Source organism: Dromaius novaehollandiae, chromosome 5 (assembly GCF_036370855.1).
Source record: "Dromaius novaehollandiae isolate bDroNov1 chromosome 5, bDroNov1.hap1, whole genome shotgun sequence".
Lineage (NCBI taxonomy): Eukaryota > Metazoa > Chordata > Aves > Casuariiformes > Dromaiidae > Dromaius > Dromaius novaehollandiae.
Genome location: NC_088102.1, coordinates 61,990,530 through 62,017,215, shown reverse-complemented (window position 1 = coordinate 62,017,215; position 26,686 = coordinate 61,990,530). Strand labels below are relative to the sequence as shown.

General features: G+C 40.6%; 1 protein-coding gene across 8 annotated transcripts in view; it reads right to left on the bottom strand.

The window, feature by feature from the left end:
• Positions 1 to 26,686, bottom strand: part of DENND2B (DENN domain containing 2B) — a 189,086-nt gene that overhangs the window by 80,406 nt on the left and 81,994 nt on the right. For all 8 annotated transcript variants that reach the window (XM_026104458.2, XM_064513048.1, XM_064513045.1 and 5 more), the window contains one exon: positions 23,134 to 23,238. In XM_026104458.2, coding sequence (XP_025960243.1) covers positions 23,134 to 23,213 — 80 coding nt within the window. In that variant the 5' untranslated portion in view covers positions 23,214 to 23,238. The remainder of the gene's footprint in view (positions 1 to 23,133; positions 23,239 to 26,686) is intronic.

Sequence of the window (26,686 nt, the reverse complement as noted above, 5' to 3'; positions counted from 1 at the left end):
TAAGGTGGATAATAAGAACTTGCATTTATTGAAGAGCTTGCATCCACAGTCCACCAGTGTTTTACAAACATGAATGAATCGATATTAAGTTGTATTTCAGACTGGGGATTAAATTTGACTGGAAGGTGGTCAAGTTGCCTTGGACAGAAGAGTTACGCTACTCCGAGCTCCCAGCTCGGCACTAGGCAGTACAGACTCCACAGCACCACTCTAGCTCTCCTCAAGCATCAAAAATGACTCCACAGAGCATCCTGCGCTGAAGAAAGACAAGTCGGGAGAAGCCGCTCAGAGTTCTTTCAGTTTTGCAAATCTCATCCACCCTGCTTAAATCAACACTTCCAGAGTAACAACACAGTTTTGGGCTCTTACTAATCAAGGGAATTTCCCATTTCAACATGCTCAATCCCTTGGGAGCCCATTTACCGAAAAAAAAATGAGGAACGTGATGACAGAAAGGTACTGGGTCTTTCTAGGCTCCTGCTGACAAGATCCTGTCTTTGCACTGTAACGCTGATGTGTGGTGAGCTCACATGAAGTCACACAGCGCTGTTTTCATTCCTCAGGATTTTTGCTCTGTTTGCTAGGAAAATAGGGATTTCTTACTATTTTATTTAGTTTTGTGCTTATCCCTGATTTTTCTCAGCACATTATGCCATTTTATCAAGACAACCTAACCTGTTTCAGAATAACAATAATAAAATCAGAACCAACTGTGACTTAAACAAGCTAGTTTGTGTACTCAGAAAACTAGAGACTTATCATTACTCTATCCAACATTTATAGCGATCTGAATAAAAAGCTATAGAAATTTCTCCTTTCAGGAGCTACAAAATTCACTGAACTAAAATAAACATTTGGTTTTCCCAGTAATTGAGTATAAAGAATATTTCTCAAGAAAGATTTGAAGATATGCATGTGCATTCATTAAACTGCTTATAATATCCATCTCCAGCTGGATCCTAGGATGATGCAAATCAACAGCGCTCCTGTAAGGTCACTAAAGCCACACTAATTCCACGTAATTGTGGATCAAACTCTAAAATTTCTTCTGGAAATTTGTAAGACAAAATGCTAAGAAATCCTCAGTTATCCATTCTAAATTAGTTCATATGACATTACAAATTCATAATATTTTATAATTAATAACTGATCCCCATTTTTGTTAATAAGGAACGTCTCCTAAGCAACAGATTGCATAAAAATGATCGCTTGGAACACTAATTCAGATATCCAGTGTTAGGACTCCACTGGAAAGAACAGGAAAGTTCACACCTTTCTGGCACCTTGTTAGGCTCTCTGGTTACTAAGCAAACAACATGGATGTGTTCAGATTTCAGGATGAAAAACTGCCGTTCTTTTTGTAAGTGAATGTTGAAAAAAACCTAAATCCTGGGGTGGGGGAGGTATTGTATGTGCTCATATGAGCTTATCTGCGTCCGTATCTTCAACCGCTGTAACAATGACACTGTTCACAATGGTGGCGGCGAAGTGAAAATGCACAGCGAACAACAAAAACTCAAACTACAGCCAGTGTTTTCACATCACTGCTATTGTTACCTGCACAAAACGAGCCCCTCTGGAAAAGTTCAATCCCAGCAGCTCCAGGTTGCTGGTGCAGTCTCCCACGGCTGTAAGGCAAGGTTGCCCGGAAATAGCCCAACAGACAAACAGAAAATGGCTCTCCTTCCTCCGTCAGAAACACGCTTGTGAAAGCTCACACTACTAATCAGTAGTTTTACACAAATAAGGACTGAAAGAATTACTGCGCTACAACGATCTGCAGTACAAGAGTCATGTCTCTTCAGGTACAAAGAAGCAGCAGAGTAATTCAGAGAAGACCACAAGACAGTAATGACTCTGAGCAGTGCGGAGGGACACTTTCCAGTGAATTTTTTTCTTCTATCTACAAAAGAACTAGGAATAATTTCCTCTGCACTTTTCTCCAAAGAGCTATTGGAAGTCCAATTTCAGCTGTCAAACACCACCAGCAAGTGGTTTGGTTGCATTTGGAGATGAGTGACGAGAGAAACCCATTAGACAGAGAAGCACAGATTCAGCACCATTGGCTTGGGACACTGTGCCATTTCCTTTTGTCTCTCTGCCCCTACACCATGCCCTCGCTGGCGAGTTCCCTGCTTCGCTGCAAAGCACTAACAGCGAATGCTCAGGGACAAGCTCAGGTAGCTAGACTGGTCTGGCTGGGTTACTACAGGGTTACTACTGGGTTAGCACGAGAGCCAAATGCACAACCATCTCTAAAATGTGCGGCATGAAATAGCTCTGCTGCTTATCTGAGACAACCCAAGAGCAATCCATGTACTGACGACACTTCGAGTTTTAACATTTTCTTTTCAAGTACAAACATTCATCTAGGCTTGGACAACTTCCTTCCTTACTACATTAAAGAAGATGAATCTGTTGTTACATTAATTGTTTGGGGAGTAGAAAAGGACTGTAAAGTCAAGGTCATTGTTACTCCTTCTAACCAAGAATTACGGGAACATAAGATCAGACAAAAATAGACCTCCTGGACCACTGAATCCAGAGCAAATTTTGTTTGGCAGTAAGCCTTTCTATTGCAATATATTCTGCACTTTAGCAGATCATTCAGTCTATTGCAATTCTCGACATACAGGAGATAATTACAGATGATATTTAATTATCTTAAATCTAAATAAGAGCTTACGGTGAGTAAAGGAGATGAACTTTTCACACCTGATGCTGGACATACAGTAGCAAGGTGGTTTTCAAGCTGATTCAACTTGGTAGTGAAGCAAGAAGTAAAACCTGTCACATCTTGCCTCTCGCTCTGAAATAAAAGTGATATAAATGCCAACATAATAACCACTCTACCATAAGACCCTTTATTATTTTTGAGCTCTTACCATGAATATAGCTCAAAATTCTCAGTAAATTCCACTCTGAATAACTTCCTCCCCTTATCATTGACTTTGGGGGATCATGACAGAAGAAAACAGAAGATACTTTCCAAACTAAAAAGTGAATTTGCATAATAAGACTACTTGAAATAGGTTCACTCTCAAGAACGTATGCTAGTGATGAAAAAGTCCTAGCACTTATGAAGAGTGAAGCAATAAAAATCAGTCAAAGTGGATGAATATGACAAAATGTTTAAAGATGGAACAAAACCAGAAACATAAATCCTTTTCTGCATGTACTTCTTATAAGTTTTTTTCCAGGGTGTTTTGATACTTGCCATTTAAATAAAAACTGAACCCACATCAGAACTAAATGATAGGCCACTAGGCCTGTGAAACAATTAAAAAGTTCAAGTTCTATGTGCCATTTTAGAAAGTTGTAGTTTCTGTGCTCTCAAGAAATACCAAGTTAATGAGAATGACCATGGGACGCGTCCGTGAGAGGATGCTGTGATTCTTTTCTACAAATAAAAAGCTCTTCAGAGTTCCGAATCCTGCTAATCAATTCATAAAGAGAAATACACAGGAACTCAGCTGACTGCAGTTAAACTGAGGTTTTATGGCTTATAAGCAAAGCGTCTGAGGTACACCAGTGTAATGCAGGAGTCAATCCGCTTAAGTAAGTTATGTGAAATGGCAACTATGCTCTACGATTGTACAAAACCCTGCAAATAAATCAAAGCTGATGAGTCAGATCCTAAATATTTGAATTAGATTGGATTTGTAAAGCAAAAGACAGCAAGAAAATCTGCCAATGATGGATACTATAAAATAAAATGTGATCAATCAATGTGTACCAGGTACATGCCTTTGCCAATAAATTTCTAAGGGTGAAGAAGATAACAGGAAATTGTGAAATTATCTAGACTGAGAGGGCTAGACTCCCTGCTGCTCTGAATTTATGGCAGTCTTCTGCTCTGCTACAAGGCAAACGCAGCATGGTTTTTAAACATTGCCATGTTTAAAGCTTTTTCACCCCCTCTGTACAGGTACAAATAACTACCTAAAACACAAGGAATCAGGCACAGAAGATTAACTAGTCTGCACTGTACCTTGCATCACAAAGTCAGTGCAGCTGACTGCACATGGAAAAAATCTAAAGCAGGAACTGAAATATTAGACACAGCTATTCTCTCTTTTCTCCTAAAGTACAGTGCACTGGTTTCATAGGACCAGCCCTCATTTCCTCCTCAAAGAAATAATATGAATAAAAATTGAAGAAAGGAAGCCTCCCTCACAGTTACTCTTTTCTTATGACATATTCTGACTAATAATTTATGCAATAGAAATTTCCAGTGTTATGTCTCCACTTTGTCTTTTTTTTTTATGATGATCTGGAAAGTGTTCAGAGTGATTTAGTCTCACCTGCCTTTCTTAAGATCTTAGTTCTTTCCTTAGAGGGAGGGTGGGAACACAGCAAACAATAGCATTTTCTTAAATCAGGCAGAATGTGCAAGCGCCAATCTGTTTATTTAAGAACAACCAGTCCCTGAAACTTGCTCTTTAACAGCATGTTTAAACATGACTGTTGAAAATCCCAATGTACATGGATGCTCTCAGCTTTGCTTTTTCAAAGCACAAGTAATTTTTCAGCATTGTTTATCTTCCCCGGAATCTCAAAATAATAAACTCTTTGGAACCAATTCTGTTACAGCTTCACAAGTATTCTAAGCTTATACGCACACAGTTTGGAATGGGTTATAAAATGATTTTATAAACTGTGACATTTAGTTTTTAACTCCTCATCTGAGGCAATTCTGGGTTCAGGAACCTCTAAGTCTGGAATTGGAAGAGCTGGTTTGGAAAAGCTGTTGTAAAATAGGCTCATTCCTTTTCTGCTGTCACAAGTCAGAAAATATGAGGTCACACTCTACTTTATTGAAATATTCTATAGGCAAAGGGAAAAAGAACTGAACTGGAAGCCAGCAAATCATGAGTCCTGATCGTACACTAATACAGAATACCACCAAGTTTTCCCTGCTTTACATATAAATTAACTTTTAGGCCACACAAAACCTCACCAAATAGACTTAGGAATAAATATGTAACAGAGACAGGAAAAAAATGGGAATCTAGGACTCTACCGCCCATCTTTAAGAATCATTCTAAATCCCACCCACTCAAACAAGCTGCTTTCAGAATAAATACATCTATTTGCCTTTCCTACCTGTATCCACAAGGATGTGTTTTCCTTCCAGACCCACCAGTCTAGCTCTGGTCCTCAGCTTCTACTGCTGTAGATGTCATGTAACCTATCAGTCAGCAGATGTTGAATTCCTCTTTAGTGGCTGTTTTATGTATAGGTTAAGGTACTTCATTATCCCAAGGAGCAGAGTACTAGAGATAACTGAGACTTGAAGTGTTGTCAATGTCCAGTGAGGTCTTTTGGTATAGACTGGCTTTTTTCCCTTTTCTTTTTTCAAAAACTAAATCATTTATTTAACGCAGTGAGAAAGCATCCTAAAAGAGCAGGTCATAAAACTGAAAACTGTTATCCATCCGTCTGTTATGAAACAGGCATTCTTAATTTCTGTCTTCATTATAGCTACTAATATCACAGTCCAGCAAGTTTGAGGCCTCAGACACTTGGACCCAGCAAGAAAATAAAATACATCACAACAGGATAACACCAAAGTGATTTAAAAGACCTGAAAATATCTGTGCTGCTTCTGCACTTACTGCACTGCACGGGGGAAAAAACTCCCAGCACAAGGGAAGCTCCTGCACTATTTGTCTCTGAACGCAGGACAACCGCAACACCAGCCCGCGTGCGGTCAGCCTATCTGACCCCAGGCACTTGAAATCCAGCTATCGTGAAGGCAGTTCACATGTAATTTGGGCTCTGTGGCACGGAGGAAAAGGAGGAGTAATTCTGATTTCAAACTTCGTCTTAAGAGTGTTTAGACCCCTGAGTGGTCTCGCATCTGATCACTTGCTGGGCGCCATCCTTTCCTCCAGGCAACCAACACAACTCAGATCAACTTTGTGCAAACTTCTCCTGCGTAAGCAAAAAAACTGAAACGGTGGCATAATGTAAATACACGCTCGATTACATGACTCTAAGAAAGTTTATTTGTCCTCAAAATGGCACTTTTTATACCTCTGTTCCTATTATAATTGAAGATAAAGCAAGCTGGCAGCTTTTGTTTGCTACTGTATTACTCCTACAATGATGTAACCAGAGAAATGCACTCTTGTTCTTCATCTTTAGCTTAGTATCGCAAGTTTTAGCCTCTGTCCTTTGTCCCTCGGCAGTCAGAAGAGACGACTTCTACCTGGCTAGAGCTCTGAAGGTCTGTGCACCTAAAACTGACCATTTTTTCCAACTGTATCAAGTAACGCAATAAAAGATATTACCTCCCTCTGCAAACTTCCCTGTCACTTAGTTATGAGACTAAGCCCAGACAGCTCTCTCGCGCTCATCCATATATTCACATTCATTGCAACCTTTGAAAACGGCCACAACAGTTTTCCTAACAAAACTTGCACATTTATTTCTAAAAAAGACCACCACCACCAAGATTCATAACAGACACCGTGATGGGGAACACTAGTAACTATCCACGAGAAAGCCTGGCTTTTACGTAAACAACTACAAGAACAAAATTAGAAGCAGGATTTTTTTCAGCACCTGAAAAAGCAGAAAAGAGAAGCAGCAGCTGACAGGTGAAATATGACTAGTGGCAGTGCTGAAGCCATGCAGAAGGAAGGGACCACACGAACACTTGCTGCCTTCTCAGACACCAGAAATAGGTGCAGAAGCGATATGCAAGACGTTGTATGCTCAGCGCAAACCTGCTGGGTCTGCCTTCTCCCACATGGCTAGTAGAGAGATGCACAGGCACAAGGCTGTGGCCCAGGCCAGCCGTGTGAGCGCAGAGCGAGGGCTCAGGCAGCACTTCGGAAGGTGCCATCCCTGCCGTGACTTACCGTGCCCGATAGGGACGTATACATGCTGAAGCAACAGCCCTCTCGCACCCAGCCGGGCACCTGCAACACACCGCAGCTGCACTGCATAACGGACACAGACACACTCCACATTTTACTGACATTATGGCGAAAGGAGCAAAGCAACCTAACTACAAGCAAAATAACATCAAATACACATTGAGAGTTTACCCTGCACGTGTGAACTGAGCATCTAACGTGCCCCCTCTTTGGAGGCTCTATTCTGCCTCTGCAGGAGGACAGATCTGAAGGATTACACCCTGGCCTTTCTTATCAGCATAATTTTATTTAGAGGCTCCAGCCTTACGGCATGCAAAATAGATTCCAACTATGACAGATCACTGTGACCCTTGATATGTTTTACCGTGTGCATAGACTTGTATGGATTAAGGAGAAATGAAATACTTTGCTTGAATTTAAGAGGAAATTCTAATTCAACTTCATTAATGGCCCATTTAAGAGGAAATTCTAATTCAACTTCATTAATGGCCCTTTCTCATTCACTTTTTTCAAATATTTATGAATTGGAGTTTGATTTTCTTCTCACTTAGGTCAGCACAAATCAAGAGTTACCAAAGAGAAGTTGCTGAAGATATAAACTGATGCAAAACTTGTTATTAAAGGATGATTTACAGCATTGAACTGGAGCAAATGAACGCTAAGGAAAAGCATGGTTTCAGTCTAAATAACAGAATATTCACTGAAAAATAAATTATGTTACCGTATCTGACTGTTAATTGTGTTCTTCGTCTTACATTGTTTCAACAAGCCAGCAAAACAAGGAAGGATGTCGTGCTTAGCCATAACTGAGCGTCATATGAAAGCCTTTGCCAGTCAAGAGTTGTCGGGGGTTTTTTTAGTTTAACACAACTTTTAAAAATTCTTTGATCTATTTATTCTGCATCTTTTGGCAGGCAAACAGAAACAAAAAAAAAAAAAGAAGATGAAGAAAACAGCCAACCTATGCTTTGTGATGTCTGCTGTTATCATACTCATTTACATAATAGTCCAGTCAAAGCCAAACTGAACGGAATCAAAGGCTGCATCTGGCCCTAATTCAGAACAAGTTCACTGGATAGTAAAGCACGGATCAGCCAGTCCTCAAGCACTGAGCACACCAATATTCAAAAACATGAGCTAAAGGGAAACTTTCCAAAGGATTTGAGCTTGGTTTCTCTCTGCTTTTTACCAAGATCTTATCATAGACATAAACAGGAGGAGACTTAGGTCAGGGAAAGTATGGTATCTTGGTATCATGGTATCTTTCCTCACCACAATCAGGGTAATGTAAAGGTATACATTACTCACCAAGCTGCAACGAGCCTCCTCAACCATTTTACCACCACACCTACAGGAGCTGTGGGATCTCAAGCCTAAAGCTGGAATCAGGACAGTATCTAGGGGATTCATATATCCTTTACAAATATTTCATCCTCACAGAGCCTTGGCTTCTTATAAAACTGTGGATCTAGTTTTACACTCTTCTGTTGGCCTATTAGGTTTTGTAAGGAGCTGGCCAACATATATTTTTCATCTCTTCTGTGGGAATTTGCACATATTATAACTGAGAGGATGAAAATGATGTGCTTCCACTGACAGGCAATAGGAGCACTGCACAGTAATAAGGAACTGCAAGGCTACTTAATACACAGTGTATTAGAGCAACCAACAGCAACTACACATGCTTTCTATCACTCATCCTTTCCTTTCAGGGCAAAGCCAAAGACAAACCATACGTCCCTACAGGAAGGTACATGGGTGGCATCAGGCAAAACATCAAGAAAATGAAAATGATTTGGAACGAATGAGGCTGCAACAGCATGTGTGTGTAAGGCAGCAAGCAAAAATAACTAGCAACATTTAGAAGTTCACCAGCTGTGAAAATATTTGCTCACTAAAGACGACAAACTAACCAGGAACTCACTGCAGTAATCCACAGACTCTCAGCTAACGTATATGTGGAGGAACAAATTGGAAGTCCGGATTCTGACCCTCCATTACATCCCTCTGAGCCACAGAGAGTTTGGCCCACAACACCGATTTCTTTAAAAAGCACAAACCTGTAAGACTTCTGCTGTTTTCAATGGAAAAAACCTCAAGTTGTCTCTAACCTCAGAAAGAAAGTTCCTTAGAACACATTTCAAAAAAACACAAGCAGGCATCAGAGCCAACACAACATAAAAAAAGGGCGCCAGCGTTTGCTTCTGGGCTTCCACCTCAACACAGTTAGCCAACGTTTAGAGAAGGACAGGCACTGTCAGCCAACAAATTCAGCAGAGGTATAAATAAGGATGGCATCTCTCTAGCGGACTAACACTTTCCTTACAATAAAACCCAATTTAACTCAGCGTGTCCAAACCATGCTCCCCAAGCACACAGGAATAAGGGCTGTCATTCCTCACACACACCGGCATACTTCCAGGGGTGCCTCTGGGGAGAAAGAGGGCAACGGCAGAACGCAGTAAGATTAAAAAAAAATACAGATTCTCATCAGAATACACAGGAAGCACGCATTTGGTCATGCACAGAAATTAGGTTTTGCCTGAGAGCAAGAGAGGCTGGGAGGGAAGGGCGTAAATCAAGTTGTGGTCCCCAAAAGTCCCTTGTTTCTATACCTACACACAGCTGCAATCTCTGAAATTAAAGCTATTCCTATCACCACCTTTAGCGAGCAGAAAGCTGGTGTTAAGTTCCCGCATATGAGTAGTGACACAATACTGAATATCAAGCACGCCCAGCTACAAAACTGATTACAGGAAAGAACATTAAAGAAATCACTTCTGCACTATTTCATGCTCCTTTTGCTTTTGCTTTCTTTCTTTTCCTCCTCCCGTGTCTCTGACAAGCATGCCACCACCCATCACTGCAAGCACTTCATCAAACCAATTCCAAACTTACACAGAAGTTCTTCTCTCCTGTAAAACTGAAGAAGGAAAATGGAGGAATTGCACTTTCGGTCCCTTGTGCCTTGCTGTATCCTCGGTACTTCCTGAAAACTTACCACCTTACTTCTCAAGCAACCGATGACATACAGTCTGACTGCATTTGTCAAGCCTCTATCCCTTTGTATGCTTAAAGGGAGGAAACTAACATTAATGTTTAACAAGACTAACATTAACAAAGCCTTTCTCTGCAACCTGATGCGCTGATTTTGAAGGGACAGGTGTGTTAGAAATCTAGCAAGCCAAAAGTTTCCTAACAGTTGCCCAGGACTTGGAAAACATCTGGGTTTTTTTTGTTTGCTTTGTTTTTTAATTGCAGGAAACAACAGTTTACAATTCATTCTTCAACCTTTGAACTGAGGCAATTTGGCTGTATATTACTAATGAAATCGTGCAAGCTGTATTAGTTACACCAAACCACAAACACACAGAAATATTGAACAAGCCTGCCAGACTGAACACATATCTTGAAGTCCACACAGATGACAGTACTGTCCAGAGAGAAAAGGGAGAGGTTAAAAATCCACATTAAAATTCCTTCCAGTCTCTTCCAACAGTTTCCAAAGGACACAGCCTATGCGCCGTCTCTCCTGTTTGCCCACGTTGACATGAAGTGGTTCTCCAAACCAGCAGCAAATCAAGGGAGTAGACACTTCAAATGAGAGCAATCTGCCTCCCGTGTGCTGTATTGATGAGCCCTCCGTACGGCCTCACCTGCTGCAGAGAGGCACAGCTGCTTCCCTGGCAAAGTCCCTCTATGCAGGAAAAAAAGGGTGAGCTGGCTGGAGCTACCTAGGCTGGGATAATGTAAGAGGACTAACCAGCACTTCCCATACTTGAACATTGCCAGTGGCACCCCATCCCGTTCCACAGTGGTCCCGTGCATGAGCAATCCAGCTGCCTTCCAGAGTCCGTCAGGAAAACCTTCGAAGATTTTCCGAGAAGGATTTGTAATACAAAGCATTTTATGCTACTGCCACTTGACTGGCTCCTGTTTTCAGGGTTGAAATATGAAAGGAATTACCTGAAAAAAGGCTCTGAGAAATTCCGATGCAAAAACGGGCTTATTCTATGAATCCAACATGTAAAATACCATTTTCATTTATTAGCTGCTGTTAACTGTTTAGCATAAAAGTATATTCACTGGATAGCTGCAGTGGTGTGGAGGGCTTACACGAAGTTGCCTTGCTTTGCAATGCTACCATTCTCTTCCTAAATCTAAGGAGAGAACAAAACAAATGAATCTTTTTCTCCAGGGATTTTCTACAGCTTCTTCATGAGAAAATACTAACACACATTAAAGCTCACCATTAATAGAGCAATCATAAAATATTTCCTTTGTTTTTCTACTAACTCTTTTCTAGATTGCTTTTTTACAGTGCTTGATGAGCAACATTTGGGCACCCTGGACAAAATTCCTACATCTGCACGATAACAAACTCCTAAACATGCGCCAAATAAGCAGTGGGTTGTCGCAGGAGCTGACATTCCCATTGACCTGAATGGAATTTTATGAATCAGCTCAACAAATTAAAAAGAAAAAAAAGGCAGCAATACTTGGCTATCGGGAATATCTTACCTCTTACAATCATTACATTTAGCTGTGCTTTCAATACAGAAGTTCATCCCACAAGAAGCATGAACCAGCTGCACTGTGGTCAGCAGCTTCAGGGGGTGGATCTTGACCCAGAAGTCCCGTATATAGCTAAAGCCTACATACCCACTTTTGCAAGGCCTTGGCTTTATGCGGATAGCAACACTATGAGAATGAGACATGTTGCTCTCGATGGAGGGCCAGGCCTCAAGCCAACCAGGCTCTGTCCAAGACATCTCACTTAAACATTCCCTCGCTTTAAGTCTCCTAGGCAATATGGGCATTTTTTGCACATATGCACTGTAATAATACGGACTATGTATACTTCCATTAGCTCCTATTTTCCTACTTGCAAGAAAATACTTTGTTTCATTTGCTTTTAAAGGGCATTTGCTGTTGATGTTCCTCAAGGGCCGATACAAGGGTGGCACTCAGTGTGGAGACTGAGTCAGGCATTTGGCTAATGCCCAGCGCCCATACACAATATTATCCGGTGAATAGTTATTCTACGAGCTACAGGATAAACCCTGTGAAATGAACGTGAGAATGCTATGTCAATTCATTTCTTGCTCAGGCGTTCTGGACAAAGAGTCTTTTCCAATCAGGGAAGAAACACAAAATAATTCTTTCACGTTACTTCAGTATGTTCAAATCTTCTTTGAATCTTACTCTTTATCAAATTCTGTTGCATCTTCTTTGAATTCTCTGTTCTGTTCAACTGGAAAATATCTTTTTAGGATAACTAAACAGAGCAGGGAACTGGTAAGAGAACACAGAGTCTTTCATTGCTAAACCACTGATTTAAATCCAGACTGATTAGGGCACTGAACAGAAATTGTTCTCCCACAGTGATGGCTTTTCAATGGCCTAAGTGTAAAGAGACCAGCTCCTAACGGACAGATATGCACAGAATATGAACCATCATCAGTAATGCTCGTGACTTGTATCTCCGTTGGTCTTTCCAGTGAGATTGCCAGGATCTTCGTGCTCCAGGAAGCAACAGGATTTTCATTCCTAAGAAAAAAGCTCCTCCAGAAAAAAATGAAATACTGGCACTGTGATGTAAACATGTCTTGCATGCCATGTCTGTGCTATGCCCCCAATGGACTTAAGTGTCACTTTTTATCACTACCCTGCAACAAATTTAAGACTCCTGCTTCGATTTGCTGATACTGGAGTGACGGGGATTTCCATAAATGCTTTCGTAAATACCTCACTCAGTGCCCTTATTCACTAAATTTCAGTGTGGCAAAAGCACTAGAAAGGCATCAGAAACATTTCCAAATCCATGCCGTTCTAATAATTTGCTGCAAAAATATATAACAGGTTAGTTCAAACCTTAGTCCTACTGAGTACACTAATGCAAAAATAGAAATTATCAGTGATGAAACACAGAGATTGCAGTGTTACTCTAAGTAGTCTTTGTACTGGAAGAGTACACAGTTAAAAACTCCACTTTTGGTCTTATATGTCAGCTACAATCCTCTGCTTCTTAAAACACATGTTGCATTTCACCTTTTAGTTATTTTTCCGTGTATTTAGCAAACATAAACACCATTAGAAAAGATAATTTTAATGATGATGTATGATTTGCTGCACATAAAAGGCAGACGAAAGTATTCAAAATGCCATGAGAATTAAATTACACTGGGAAGTAATTTGGCAGGATACATTCCTCCAGGCTTCAAGTAATAATAAAGCAAACTTGATCTGATGCTACATGAAACAAATGTAATCAAAATTCTTTTTATTTTTGTTCTTAAAAATCTATATATGTGGAAGGGATATATTAACAGAAATTCCAACTGGAAAAAAGTGAGAGATTTGCTTGACTGACAAGCTCATTTAAAGTAATGCTTTTTTCTGAACTGAAAAAATATAAAATTTAGATGAAACAAAATTAGCCAACAACAGAGATGGAAGAGCAAAATCCCCCATCTTGGGATTTCGCCACAAATTGTTTGAGGAAGCCCAAAGGACGTGCCCAAGAGTAGGTCCATTTTTTCAATTCTCTCTCTTGATCTAATAAAAAAGCCATTAGCTCTTCTTACAAACCATTCTTCTCTCATAGCTTTAAATCACTGCGGTTACAACCCTGTGAAAGAGATTTCGGGCATACACGCTCTGACCCACCTCCCTAGACGGCACTTCTGAACCGGGCGAGAGAGGGGAACAGAGGAGACATCAGGATGGAACTCGCTCCTCACATCGCAGGAAATCAGCATCCGACCACAGCTTCTTACAGAGGTAAACGACAGCTATGAAGCTCAAGTCTGTATTCAAGCTCTCCCCAGCTTCAGGGTCATTGGCATCAATGCTTTGGCTTGTTCCCATTGCTGATGTTTCTATTCCGGCTAACAGCGAGCAGCCTCCTACCTCCCACGGCCCCATTCAGAGCAGAGCTGCCAGGGCTCTGTGTCCCAAATGCACCTCTAGCTTCACACTGTAAAAAGTGCTTTATATTCTTTTCTAAATCAAACATAACTTTGTTCTGCTGGGAACTGATTTTCTGAAAATTTGTCAGCCGTACAGTTCAAGCTATTTCTGCTTTTAAAGGAGTACAATACTTGCTAAGAGACTGCACATCAATTATTTGGTTTCCACAGTTGTTTGACTGACTATTTGTATTGCTTTCTAGACCTTAACAGCTTAAAAAAAAAAAAAGCAACATCTCATCGTGGCTCCAATAACCTGACATATTGGTTACTCTTAGCAGAGTTTTATTTATCCTCTAATCTTCCTATTCTCAAGATCTCTATCAAAATATTCAAACTTGATTCTCTGTTAAAGCAACAAATTAGCAATTCCTAAGGATTTTGTATCACGGATTCACCACCCGCACACTCCCCGCACCAGGCCCAGGGAGACAGAGCACCTTAGCTGCTGCCGCGCCAAACTGAACTCTCCCCTTCAAGCCCTACCAGGCAAAGTCCCAGGGGCGATGCTAACTCGGGGACTGGGAGCTGCTTTAGCTCAGGCCACCCCACAACTGGTGGAGCAAAAAAAACCCAAACAAACAAACAAAAAAAACCCTTTTACTTTAAAAAGTGCAAATTAAGAACTGTATTTGCTTCAGGAGTTCATAGTTCACTCTTCTTGCCATGTCTCAGCCCACTCCAGCCAGAGCGCCTTGGAAATGAGAACTTGTTCACCCAAATACGCACTAACCAGTAACTGCCGAGGAGGAAGAGAAGGAGCAGGAAGAAGGGATACTTGTTTTAAAACTGGATGAATTTGGCTTGACTAGGACTGATTTTGGAAGTGGCTCTACATGTCAGTTTTCTAAGGCTGAAACACTTCCAAAATCAGAGGACATGGTGTCCTCTCTTCAACTTACGACTTTTTTCTCAAAGCTCTTACTGTTTCTGCCTTCATCAGAGAAGCATGGTAATAAAGCATAACACCTTGAGGCACGCACCTACTAGCTGAGATGGACATGTACGCATGATGGGGACCGGGAACCAATCTAACCCAACGCTTCTCCAACACCTAGTTTTGCTGTGTTCTACCATGCTTAAACATCAAGACAACTGCTGTTAAAACAAATGCAAAGGAGATGTTTTATTCACTTACATAAACATAGTTATTATTTACCAGGTTCCCAAAGAAAAGAATCAGGCTGAATATGGGAAGCTGAATACAAAAATAGTGCCCCAGGACTCTACTGGCTCAAAGCTGTCTTTGAGAGTCAGTCCTCTGTAGTCCTTGTAGCTCCCACAGTCAGCTGTAAGACCCTGAAGCAAGCACAAAATGCATGTAAAAATCCATTGTTCCAAAAGCAGAGCATCCAGCATCCCCTTTACACTAGTACTTATTGCTACGCAGAACCCAAAGCCATGGGGAACCAGGCCCAGATCTGACCTCTGGTTTAGCTAGCAGCAATTGGATGCATCAGGCAAAAAAAGTCTTCTCTCAGGATTTCAAACAGTGATTTTACCTATGAATAACAACAGCAAATAATCCTGGATTCGTGATAAACTTGGACACAACCTTACCCCATGGGCTCTCTTGGTTAGGAAATAAAAGTCACTGTTTTATTTGATATTTACAGAATTATAAACCACTAAGCGGAAACACTCCTTAGTTACCTCTAGCGTCAGAGCGGTCCAGACACTCTTTTGGTTTAGGTGGTGCATCTCCAGTGCCTCCGCTGGACGTAAGCCAGCTCCCACCAACCCAAGCTCTGCCCCGTTAGCTTACGTTGTGAAGAATGTCTGAGCCACAAAGCCAGTACAAACAAATCGCAGTGCAGTCAGACTAATGGAGCCGACAAATTGTTGGCGACAGTTGGAATGGCCTCACACGCTGCTGGGAGATAAAAACCAAAGCCTATATTTAGAGGTTTGTGGGTACCCAGCTCAGTTATTTCCTGTTCTTTCCAGGAAAAGAGAGAAATGCAACTCAGAGATCAAAGCTATCCTAATGGAAATCTGATTAGTAACGCACACAAAAGTCACTCCTTCAAAGATACTAGTAGACTAAAGCAGACGGAAAGAACCAGAAATAAAGGCTTTGCAGACAACAAGGTTTTGGGGATCAGCATCAGCCCAGATTTCAGTTTTAATCAAGCAGTAGTATATTTGATTCAAGAATCCAACTAAAATACTTAAAAAGGAGCAGTGCTATGAATGTTGTTAGACTAATAACTTAAAAGCTTGCCACTCTGTGCTCACAGCAATGTGCAGATGTAATCCTTTGCTAGCACACTTCCAGATGCCTTGCTACATATGACACACTGACATTAGCAGCCTCAGTTTGTCATGTCATTAAATCACACTTGTTCAGCAGGAAAATGGCCTCCAATTCAGCGAGGGCAACAGCTTTCCAACACAGATTGGATAGAAAGACAACAGCCCACATCACAAAATCTAACCCCTCTCAAAACTAACACGGTTTTAGTGATGTAGTTTTACTCAGACTAATAGCCACACAGTCATTTTGCACAGTTGGTACCAAGACCAGTTTCTGCTTTGGCTATCTCCCCAAAACCAGCCCAGGGACATTAGACTAAAATAATCTTTGTTCTAGTTCTTTATGCCAGTCCCCAAAGTCACCACGCTAGCAACACATTTGCTTGCAGTGAACTTCATTTCTGTTCACTGTAAATAGTATGCAAATGTGGTTAAGCTTTCAAAAGGTCACTCCTAAGTCTTGATTTATAAAACTTATATGCAAAATGTGCTGTATTTAGAAAAGATTTTCTGTTGTTCTGTGAATGGAAATTAGAGGACAATCACCTTTATATGCCTTTCCAGAACTTGAGAATAACTGTAATGACATTATTCTAAGGTATCTTATAAACTGTATGTATTACTTAATTAACCAAAATATCTGCCTATTTTTTGTGCGCACTGTTCCATTTATGAAAATAAATATTAATTATGTTTTTTGTGTATAAAATTGTTCCAGATCAATAGAAATTCAGCCAAAAGCTATTAATGGAGAAATTATATCAAACCAAAGTCTAAATAATCCTGCTTGCAAGGATATATTCTGTGCTTACAGCAGAAGGACACCTCTCATACCTTTAAATACTTCTAATTAGATAATTTTATTCTAGGATCTTTTTTTGAAAACGTGTCTAGTAATATTTATTCTGATTCTTCTTCCAACACTGCCTGTTTCAGGGCAACACTGCCTAGCAGGTGCACAGTTCTCCTATTTCCACTTCTGCATCCGGCTCACAAGACGGGATTCATACCTTAGGCACAGGCTATGCCACAAAGGTTGAAGATAATGTAAATACTTGTCGCTCACTTCCAAATATGTTAGTTGAAGTCTGTACCTTCAAATTCCAAACTTACTTACATCTCATGCAACACCCTCAGATAAAAAAGTATAAATACGCAGAACTTGTTTCCAAAAACAAACACTTCCTGGACTTCAGTAGTACACTGCAGTAGGAGAGAAGGTTCAAGTTAGGTATATAAAATATGCTTTGAGATCCTGAGCTAAGAGATGGCACAGATATCAGAGGTGAAGGCATGGGCAATGATTTACAGAAGTTATGTAGCCATACTTACTCTAAACATTGTGTTTTTCAGCTGTGGATTGGTGCCTGTCACATTCAGTGTCTCTAACTATGTTGTAATTTTAAGATATAATAACATACTAGTAAATAATTATTTTGTTCCGAAAATTTTCTCCTTTTCTCCTTTTCTGTTAGACTAAAGAGACTACAAATTATCAAATCTATACTTTGCGAAGTACAGGCCTGTTTTAATACAGTATAGTGGGAGTTTTTAATCAAACAGAGCTGATAGTGTTATTTCTATATTTAACTTTGCACTAGAGCAAACACAAGATTAGCACAAATACTTTAAAAATTAATTCAAACAAAGTTTCTGCCTAAAACATCACTAATGGAGTTAGCTTTAAAAACGATGACTCCAGATAATTTTTAAATCATTTACTAAGGGAAAGCAAGTCACACTGTGGAGAGAGAGGTACAAACACTCCTATGCCTTTTTGTTGACTTCTGCTCTCTTAAGGTTTCTTCCGAGCTATGGTGATCCTCTTATAAGTATGTTGCAATCAAACCAAGCAGTCATTTGGCACAAAAGGGTCACGCACCAGTTGCAAGTGTGCTGTGGGCTCCTTTGTCTCCCCCAGAAGAATTAATAAGATTTCACAGAGCTGCTTCCTGCCAGATTGTCAAGAAGACACTTTCAGCTATACAGAAGGTGCTTTCCTAACCTCCTGCTCTTTTGGCTTTCACATCAGTGATGGAGGTCATGCCTCAGATTCACAAAGAAAGCTTAAAATCTTGTCCTTGAGGTTTAGGAAAAGCTGGAAAGTTTCATTTTGCAATTATAACAAAACTTTTGCAAACTCTCTAATATTCACTTCCTATAATTGACTCTTGTTCCAAAGAACATCAGAACATCCCCACCGGGTTTGACCAGAGAATATCCCTAGTCCAGGCTCTATCACTGACCATGGCCAGGAGCAGGTGCCTAGGGCAGGGAGTAAGAACAGGTAAGCGTGCAGTGCTACTCCAACAGCTTGACAGTCAAAGGCTTAGACCCCCATTGACCCACAGTTTCTGTAGTTAACAGCCTTTTGTAGATTTTTCTTCCATTAATGTATCTAACTGCAACATACTGTAGCAGTGAGTTCCATAGTTTAAAGACATGCTGCACAGAAGTGCCTTCTTCTCAACTTACTTTCAACCTGCCTTCTTCTGGTTTCATTTGATCCGCTTCATTCTTATACGGGAAGAGATGTTTTCCCTATTCACCCTCTTTATTCCATTCATAATTTCAGAGACTCCTATTACCCCTTCTCCCCTTCCATTTCTTTGCTTTCCAGATGGAAGAGCCCCTGTCAATCTGTTCTTGCCCTGTAGTAAAAATGTTCCATACCTTCAATCATCCTTGTCGTCTTTCAACATAATTTTTCCATAGAGTACAGTCAAATTTGTCTCACCTAAAGACTGTGCCACATAAATGTCCATTTGTAACACCTAGAAGATGAACTTCAAATAACTTCAGAAAGAATGAATTAGTGTGGATGTTCATTTAAATCACCTCACTTTTTTCAAACCTAGAGTTTTTCTTCTCCTGTGCTCACACCAGAAACCTGTGAATCCCAGCAACCATCCTCTTAGGTGAGACTCAAAGTCATTCTCTTAAGCTTCTGGCGGAGGACCTACACTCCCCCCAGAAATGCCCCCACTCTCCTCTCCGCTTCTCCCTTAGCTCCTACATTGCCATTAGCACAGCTCTGCACAGCAAATCGTATGCAGTACTTCATGCCACTGGTACCACACTCCAGCGAGGACCACGGAAATCTTAGATATACCAAGAAATCTCAACACTTGCAAAATGTAAGTTGCGTATACATTTACTTGTAGGCACCTCCTTCCCACAGAAGATTTTGTATGATTAAAATAAATCTATGATCTGTGAGGGTCTGATTCACAACCAGTCAAAGTAATTAGAAAGACTTGCATGGACTTTACTGCGCTTTGCATCTGACCCGTAAGGAATTACAGAAGGTTTAACCAGATGGTGACACTATAAAACTGTTACACGCCTTCCATCTTGCAGCAATAAACCACACCAAAACTAGCACCGAAATGAAAATAACACTAAAAAGATGCCTTTGTCACCAGGAGATAAATACACCTGTGTTATGCCAGGATCAGCACTTAATGAAACTCTATCCCCACAAATTATAGAGAAAGCACATACTGCAGTTTTCCAGATCTCCAGTCAAATCCCATACTGAACAGAGACAATGACTGTGCAGTTTAAGTTGATCTGTAAGCATGTTTGCAATAAATATTGCAAGGCTTAAATCAAACTTTTACTATGCCAGGACTTACTCCAGTGATTTACAGTCTGCCTACGATGAAGAATCTGCATGACTGACTCGAGTAACATCCTCTTACAAGGGTTCACAAAGACAGGTGAAGAAGATTACGTAAGGCAAAATAACGGATGGAGAAGTAGTGCATGACAGTTTATTCATCTCACTTGTCAGGCAACTGCAACTCAAGGTTTTCCTTAGTGTCAGGTCCATGCTTGTACTTACAAAATCTTCTCCTGACAAATTTTAATCAGAACAGATGGTGATGATAAGGAAGGACAGTTTGACAGTTATTATCCAGTGACTTAGCATCCCACAGTACTTTCTAAGCTATTAAGAATGGAAAAGATTCCTTAATGAAAAGAGTAGGTCCAAACTTTACTGAAGTCTAGATCCCAGCTCAGACTTGTCTTTGTGCTGATAAAAGAATGATAAATGACATGGGAGTGTCAAATATCATTAGGGATCTGGTTTTAATATCCACATTATGTATATATCTCTAAAAATTCCCCCCCCCCCCATTATTTATGTTTTTTACTACTTTATACTAAAAGATACCAAGTATGCAAACTAACAAACTGGGGAGTGTACAAGGATATCGAGTCCATTTCTGTTGAGTTTTAACACAGCTACTCTTACGTAATATGACAAGTAAGGACACTATAATGGATGCACATTATCAATATCAGTAGTCAACTGCACAACTTAAGAAATGAAAGGCAAATCAACTGAATGAAGGATTTAGACATGGGAAGGACGTGATAATACCACTAAGGAGGTCACTAGCAGAGACAGGACTGGGGGCAGCCTTCGACCCAAGGCTCTAGATTGTTAATTCACCATTACATCATAGGCCAACCTGTCCTGCGCTAGCCAGGATGAGGCCATTTCACTCAAGTCAGAAAAATTGTCCTGAATTATGATTCAAAGAGACAGAGTGTAGACAAGAGGGAAGGTATGGCAGAGAGCAGAAAGAGAAAAATGAATGATTAGACACCGAAGTCTGAATGCAGAGGCAGACATTTGTACATCAAATATGGAAAGAAGACCCAAATTGAGAACAAAACCAGAGTGTTTAAACACAAAACAGAGACATGGCACTAAATAGATTTTCTTTTAAATAAAAACAGAAGAGAAATAAGCTGCTAAAAATCTCTTCCAGTGCTTCCACCTTCAAAATTTCAGAACTTCATTTATATTTTCCCTTTTTTATGTTTGTGGTCGGAAAAGTTCAGAACACAACAGCAGGTGTCCCAAACCATGCTAGGATTTGACATCACTTCCAAACTGACATACAGCTCACTGCTAGGATCCAAGCCAGCTCTCCGCAGTTTCCCCCTCCCTCTGAACTTCTGCATCTACGGTGGCTAACTCTACCTGCCAGCTGCCAATACAGGGACTTTTGTCTCTGACATTTCATTTTCCAGTGGATAAGTCAATCTGTGACTATGTCAGATCTACTCACCTGAATCACAGCCTTTACTGATTTATGTGAAATAGCACAAATTTCCCAACATAACCTTCCTGTGCACGTGCTGTATTGCTGTCTGCTACGGCTTACATTGGTACAGCTTGTCAGGCACGCTCCTCACTCAAGCATGGCTAAAACTGATGCAGACTTGCCTGGCCAAAATGTTTGGAGCATTCCATTCACATTGGTACCACCGACACTCCCATTCCAAAACGTTCAATGAATAAATAGGACCTCCATTGCTTTTCCCCCCTCTAAAACACTCTTTTTTGGGCACCCACCCATTTTACCACAGCCTACTTAAAGCCTCAAAGAGTGACATTTTGAACTTCCTAACGCAAAGAGTATCTATGTTCCTTATTTCTATGTCCAGCACACAGCACGAGTATTAGTGCAGTACAGAGGCTGTATAAGGTCAGTGCAGGTTACCTGCACGCTCCTCTTGTATGTTGTTTACAATGGGGTTAAAGTCTTGTCTTAAGCCAAAACACAAGAATAATGAAGACACTGGCACGCTATTGGGCAAGGTAGAGTAGAACAGCCCCTCCAAACAGAATAGGGCAATAGACCTGGATAAGAATCCCCTAGACAGCTGGATAAAATGCTACAGCAGGGACAACCACAGAGATAAGTCAACAGACGCTTCATGCGTTTGAGGAAAAACCCTGCACAGTTTGGTCTGCTTTCTGCACACCTTGCTAAGATGACATCCTAGCTCTAGAGCTTTGCTCCTGTGTTCAAAGGCTAGTTCATACTGGTTCATTATTTGGATGGCTGTCTAAACTTTCCAAGCCAAAGTGTACTGAGGCTGCCCTAGTGGGACTACAGGGTAAAGTGAGGGTTTTGGAACTGTCAGCCCTATGCCAGCACCAGAGGAGCCGGTGGGCTTGTCCTACATGAAGACCACAGGCTAGATCAGTCAGCACTACTTCATAAAGGCTGGGGCTGAGAACAAGACTCTCTCTGAGTTTGTGAACTTGTGACTGCAGATGAGTTGTTTATTTGTACTCCAAACCAGTATCCCTAAGCAGAATTCCCCAAAGAAAATTTCTGGTCCCCAAACGCCATCCTTGATCATTGCAAAGCAGAGGCAAAGGGAGCAACAATTGACACCACCCTTTTTGTCATTTCAATGTACTAATTCACGAGTGAAAGCTATCTGTTACTTACAAGCATCTGTATTACTCTGTACAATCGCATCACAGCCTTCTGATGGACTGGAGCTCTATTAGGATAGTGTTTCTTAGCCACCAGTAAACATGTACAAATTTGCAAGCACACTTTATTTTCTGCCCTGGTCTAAACAGATTGATTCCCTCAGGACTGCCAGGTTTCAGGACTCAAGTTGTCCTTGGCTACGATACTGAGTTTAGAGGACATGTCACATGGTAGTGGGACAGGCTATTTGTTTTCCCTTGTCTGTGAACGGTAAAGTTGATCTACTTACTCTGTAAACAACTTAATGCTACAGAAAGGAGGACAAATAAGCACAGGAACAAAAATGAGCCTTGTACTCTACCCCCAGCTCTGCAACATGAGGCAGTCTCTGCCCACTCTGTCAAAGCAGACAGAGATGGATAGAAAATATAGTACGGGAGACTGGCAACGCAGAAGAGGAGATATGCGGTCATATGGCTAAGGAATTTGGCTCAAGCCTTCTGTGGCCTACACAATGCCTTCAACACAAGTCCTTCCTTGCAATCACTTCTCACCATAACCAGCCAGAGAGCAGCAACAGCTTGACAGGAGAATGTCAGAAATGGACCTTTTCTCACATCTTCATTCCTCCAGTTCCTACCCAAAACGGCGCTCAGCCCAGCAAAGCTCTCTCTGTGTCAGAAGAGAGTTTACTTGTCTTTGAACAAAGACTCTGTTTCAAACACAGACAAATCTTTCTTGGATCTACAAAACCTGCAGTTCACTTACCTATCCAGAGTGTCCTGTGGCACTTTACTCCCTCCAGCTCTGCTGTTGACACTGGCATTCTTGTTGGCAGTCATGGTCATTTCTGCTTTCTAGAAATCTGGATATCTGCAAGAAGAAAAGTCAGTTAAGCTTTCACAGATCCAAATGACAATCAACCTTTCAAGATTGCCAGAATAATATTTCCAAGATACCATGCTGGGGAAAAGCAGAACTATGGATGCTTTTCAAACTATAAAATGAAATCAGTCTAGTTATGACTCTGAAAAACTAAACCCTACCTACCTTTCCACCGCTGTGGTTCACATCCACATCTCATTTTATCAGAGCCCAATATCAATGGGCGAGATTTTATGAGGATTAGGTATATGGTTCAGATTCTGGCATAGCTGATGAAATGGAGCATGATGCTGAGTTTACAAAATGTCACAAGTTGGGTACGGTTCTTCCATCCCTAAATATATTTGGAGAATCAATAAATGCACTGTGGGATGCTTGCAAATAATATAGCTACAACTAGCATTCTGGTCACACAAAAGCTTTTGCAAGCAATGTAAGAAACTTTTTTATTTTAAAGTTCATCTCTGAGTATATTACTCAAGTATATTGACATTGTGAAATATATTGAATATATTCAATAGTGATTATGTTGCAAAGAGTAGTTTTCAAATCCGCTTGTGACGTGAAAATATCTACAAATGTTTTCTAGCCTATTTCCTCTATTAGCCATAAAATTATTTAAATAAAACTGCCTTATGACACTTTTAAGACCTCAGGCAATATAAGGTATCATTCCTAATTCCTCCTTATTTCTTAGCAATATCAGGACATGAGATTTGGTAATGAACCAAAAGCTGTAAATTAAATTTCAGCCATAATAAAAGCCATATACATCCAGTTATACTTTCCAGAATTCCCAGTATGAGGCAAGCCTAGTGTCTTCCTGACTGCACTAACTCCTGACTGATGGTCTGCTTCAGAAGAGAAATTAAAATGCTGCTATAAGCTGACAAGTATATTGGTTGTTCTGCTGTACACCTGGGAGGCAAAAAGAATACCAGATGCATGGAAGAAAGCCTAAATGGAAATGGCAGACAGTATGTAGAAATCCTTGCAACTGGATTCCCACACCGCCTATAAAAACAGTAAACATGTACCTCAGATTGATTCTCTACTATAAATGGGTGTGGAACCAGCAGTAGTTGAGCAAAAAAACATTCTGGAAAAAAGCCTCCCAGATAAGGAAGGAGAGGAAGCAGTTGGCAACTCTACCTTTTCAAGATATCCCATAAATCAAACCCCACAAATATGTGAGCAAGGAACAGCAGAGAGCAGCCAGTTGTGCTCCCAGGAGCCCAAAAGAGGGGCCGTGTTACTTCTGTAACATTTCTGCATACAAGCTGAGAAACAGCCCAGGAGCAAGATTTATTTTGCCCACATCCCGCTGATCTCAATAGGAATTTTGTGCTGAGACTAAGGGAGAATACAACCATTAAGGGTATGGGCCAGGATGTAATCCCAAGGATGTAAAAGTGGTCACCTCTACCACCGTGCCTCTCTGTTAATTAGACTCCACATTTCACTACTGCTATTTCCTCTATCATTGTAAACACTCGAGGGACATTTCAGAAAACAAGGGATAAATGTATTTTTATAAACGCCACAAGAAGATTTCTGACGTGCCAGCAGCGTCCCTCAAGACAGAAGTGGGACAGTACTTAGGCCACCTGATTCTACACGGGTTATTCACCGAGGCTTCTGTGGCTCTCCTGGCAATGCACTCCCAGTGCACTTTCTGAGATGGTCCTTAGTTTGTAGATTAAAATAAGTACCTTGGTTTGCAAAACTGCCACCCAGGATCTGACCAGAACTACCAATTTTTAGAACCATTAGTGGCATAGTTAAAGCAAAAATAAGGAGTATTACAAAACTTCTTGTTTACCCAAACCCACAGTAAATCCAGGCTGCTTGAAAAGCAAACTGCAATGTGATGCTGAAAACTGAGCTGGGTACTGGCAACACATAAAATCCTTGTACAAACAGACCCATCAGAGTGAGGAGGACATTCTCTGAACCACTTTACTCCAAACAGCCCTACTGCAAATAAGGTCACAGAAACCTCCTGTGGAATGCAGCTCCAAAGGCAGAATCAATCATGCCGACCACAAACGCCAGGTCCGCTTGCCGTTTTCTGGCTGTCTTGTGCCTGCCGACTTCCTGAGATTGAGTGGAGACTTTTTTTCCAGTTGGTAACATCTTTCCTACACTAAAGCTCCCCAAACTTCTCCAGTGTCTCAGTGTTACTGTTACTGTTATATTAGCAAGATAACAGGACTGCAAAGAACTGCCTGTTCTGATTGGAAAAGGGCTTGCTTGGGAAAATAAAAAAAATCCTCTGACACCGGCCAAGCTTTCTAGGATTGTACATTCCACAGGGAACCAGCAGCTTTTGTAATGTTTTCCAGGCACCAATTCAGTGCTTTTCCTGTGTTAAATCTGTCTTAATCACTCATACAAGGTGAGAAAAATAAGAGAGATAAACGTGGCATGAATGACAGCTACTAGCATGCATATGTTACATCCATTTTGCAACATTTACTTCTCTGTTGAAGACCAAAACAGGCTGACTGGATCCTCAAAAATATGGGATACTGACCTGGCACACACAAAAGATAGGAAACCACAACACAAAAGCACAGTAAGAGTCATTCCAGCTTCCACTTCTCCCACATCCAAAAACCCAACAGGAAAAAATATGCACATACATGCAACAAGGTGTTTGCTTTTTCTGGAAGCTTTGCATTTCTGAAATTTCAGTTTCCCAAATGCTTGATAAAATCATTGTTTTCAATACAAAAAAAAAATTGACTACTTAAACTCCACATTTCAAAGCTACCTTGAATGCCAAATAGACCAAACAGGTTTGTTTTCAGAAAAAGAGGAACCAAGTTCTAAAAGGAAATTTCACAAGATATGTCAAATTTAGTGACAGAACTGCATCATGCAGCTGAGACGCTGATATATACAGTGATGTCATCTGACTTTTCTATACGCTTTTTCTTTACTGTTTATTTTGCATGAATATTTTACTGTAGGTGATGTTGGTATCATCCCAACCTATGCAGAGAAAATCTAAGTAACTGGAACACAACAGAAAAAACGTCAATCAACAATTTACTGAGGGGCCTGGAAGCCCAGTTAAAAGCATTAAGTCATTTAAGGGCTTAATAACAACAACAACAACAACAACTCAAAGTAAAAGGGAGAGAGAGGGGAAAAAAAACTAAACTAAGTTTTGTCATCACATAGCAAGTTGTTGCAGGGCCTTTGAACAAGTCTGACAGCCCTGTAAGTTTATATGAGTCATTGTATGGTAAAAATCATATTCCATGGGCTCGCATGAGAGCATTCTCCATCACAGTATTTGCATACTATTCTTCACAAAGCAATGAAAAACAAAATCTCTCAAGTACTGTGACATACTGTAAAAAACAAATCCAAAAATAGTCATGTCTCAGTGTCTGCATTGCCTAGTTAACCATTTAACTACACTTTG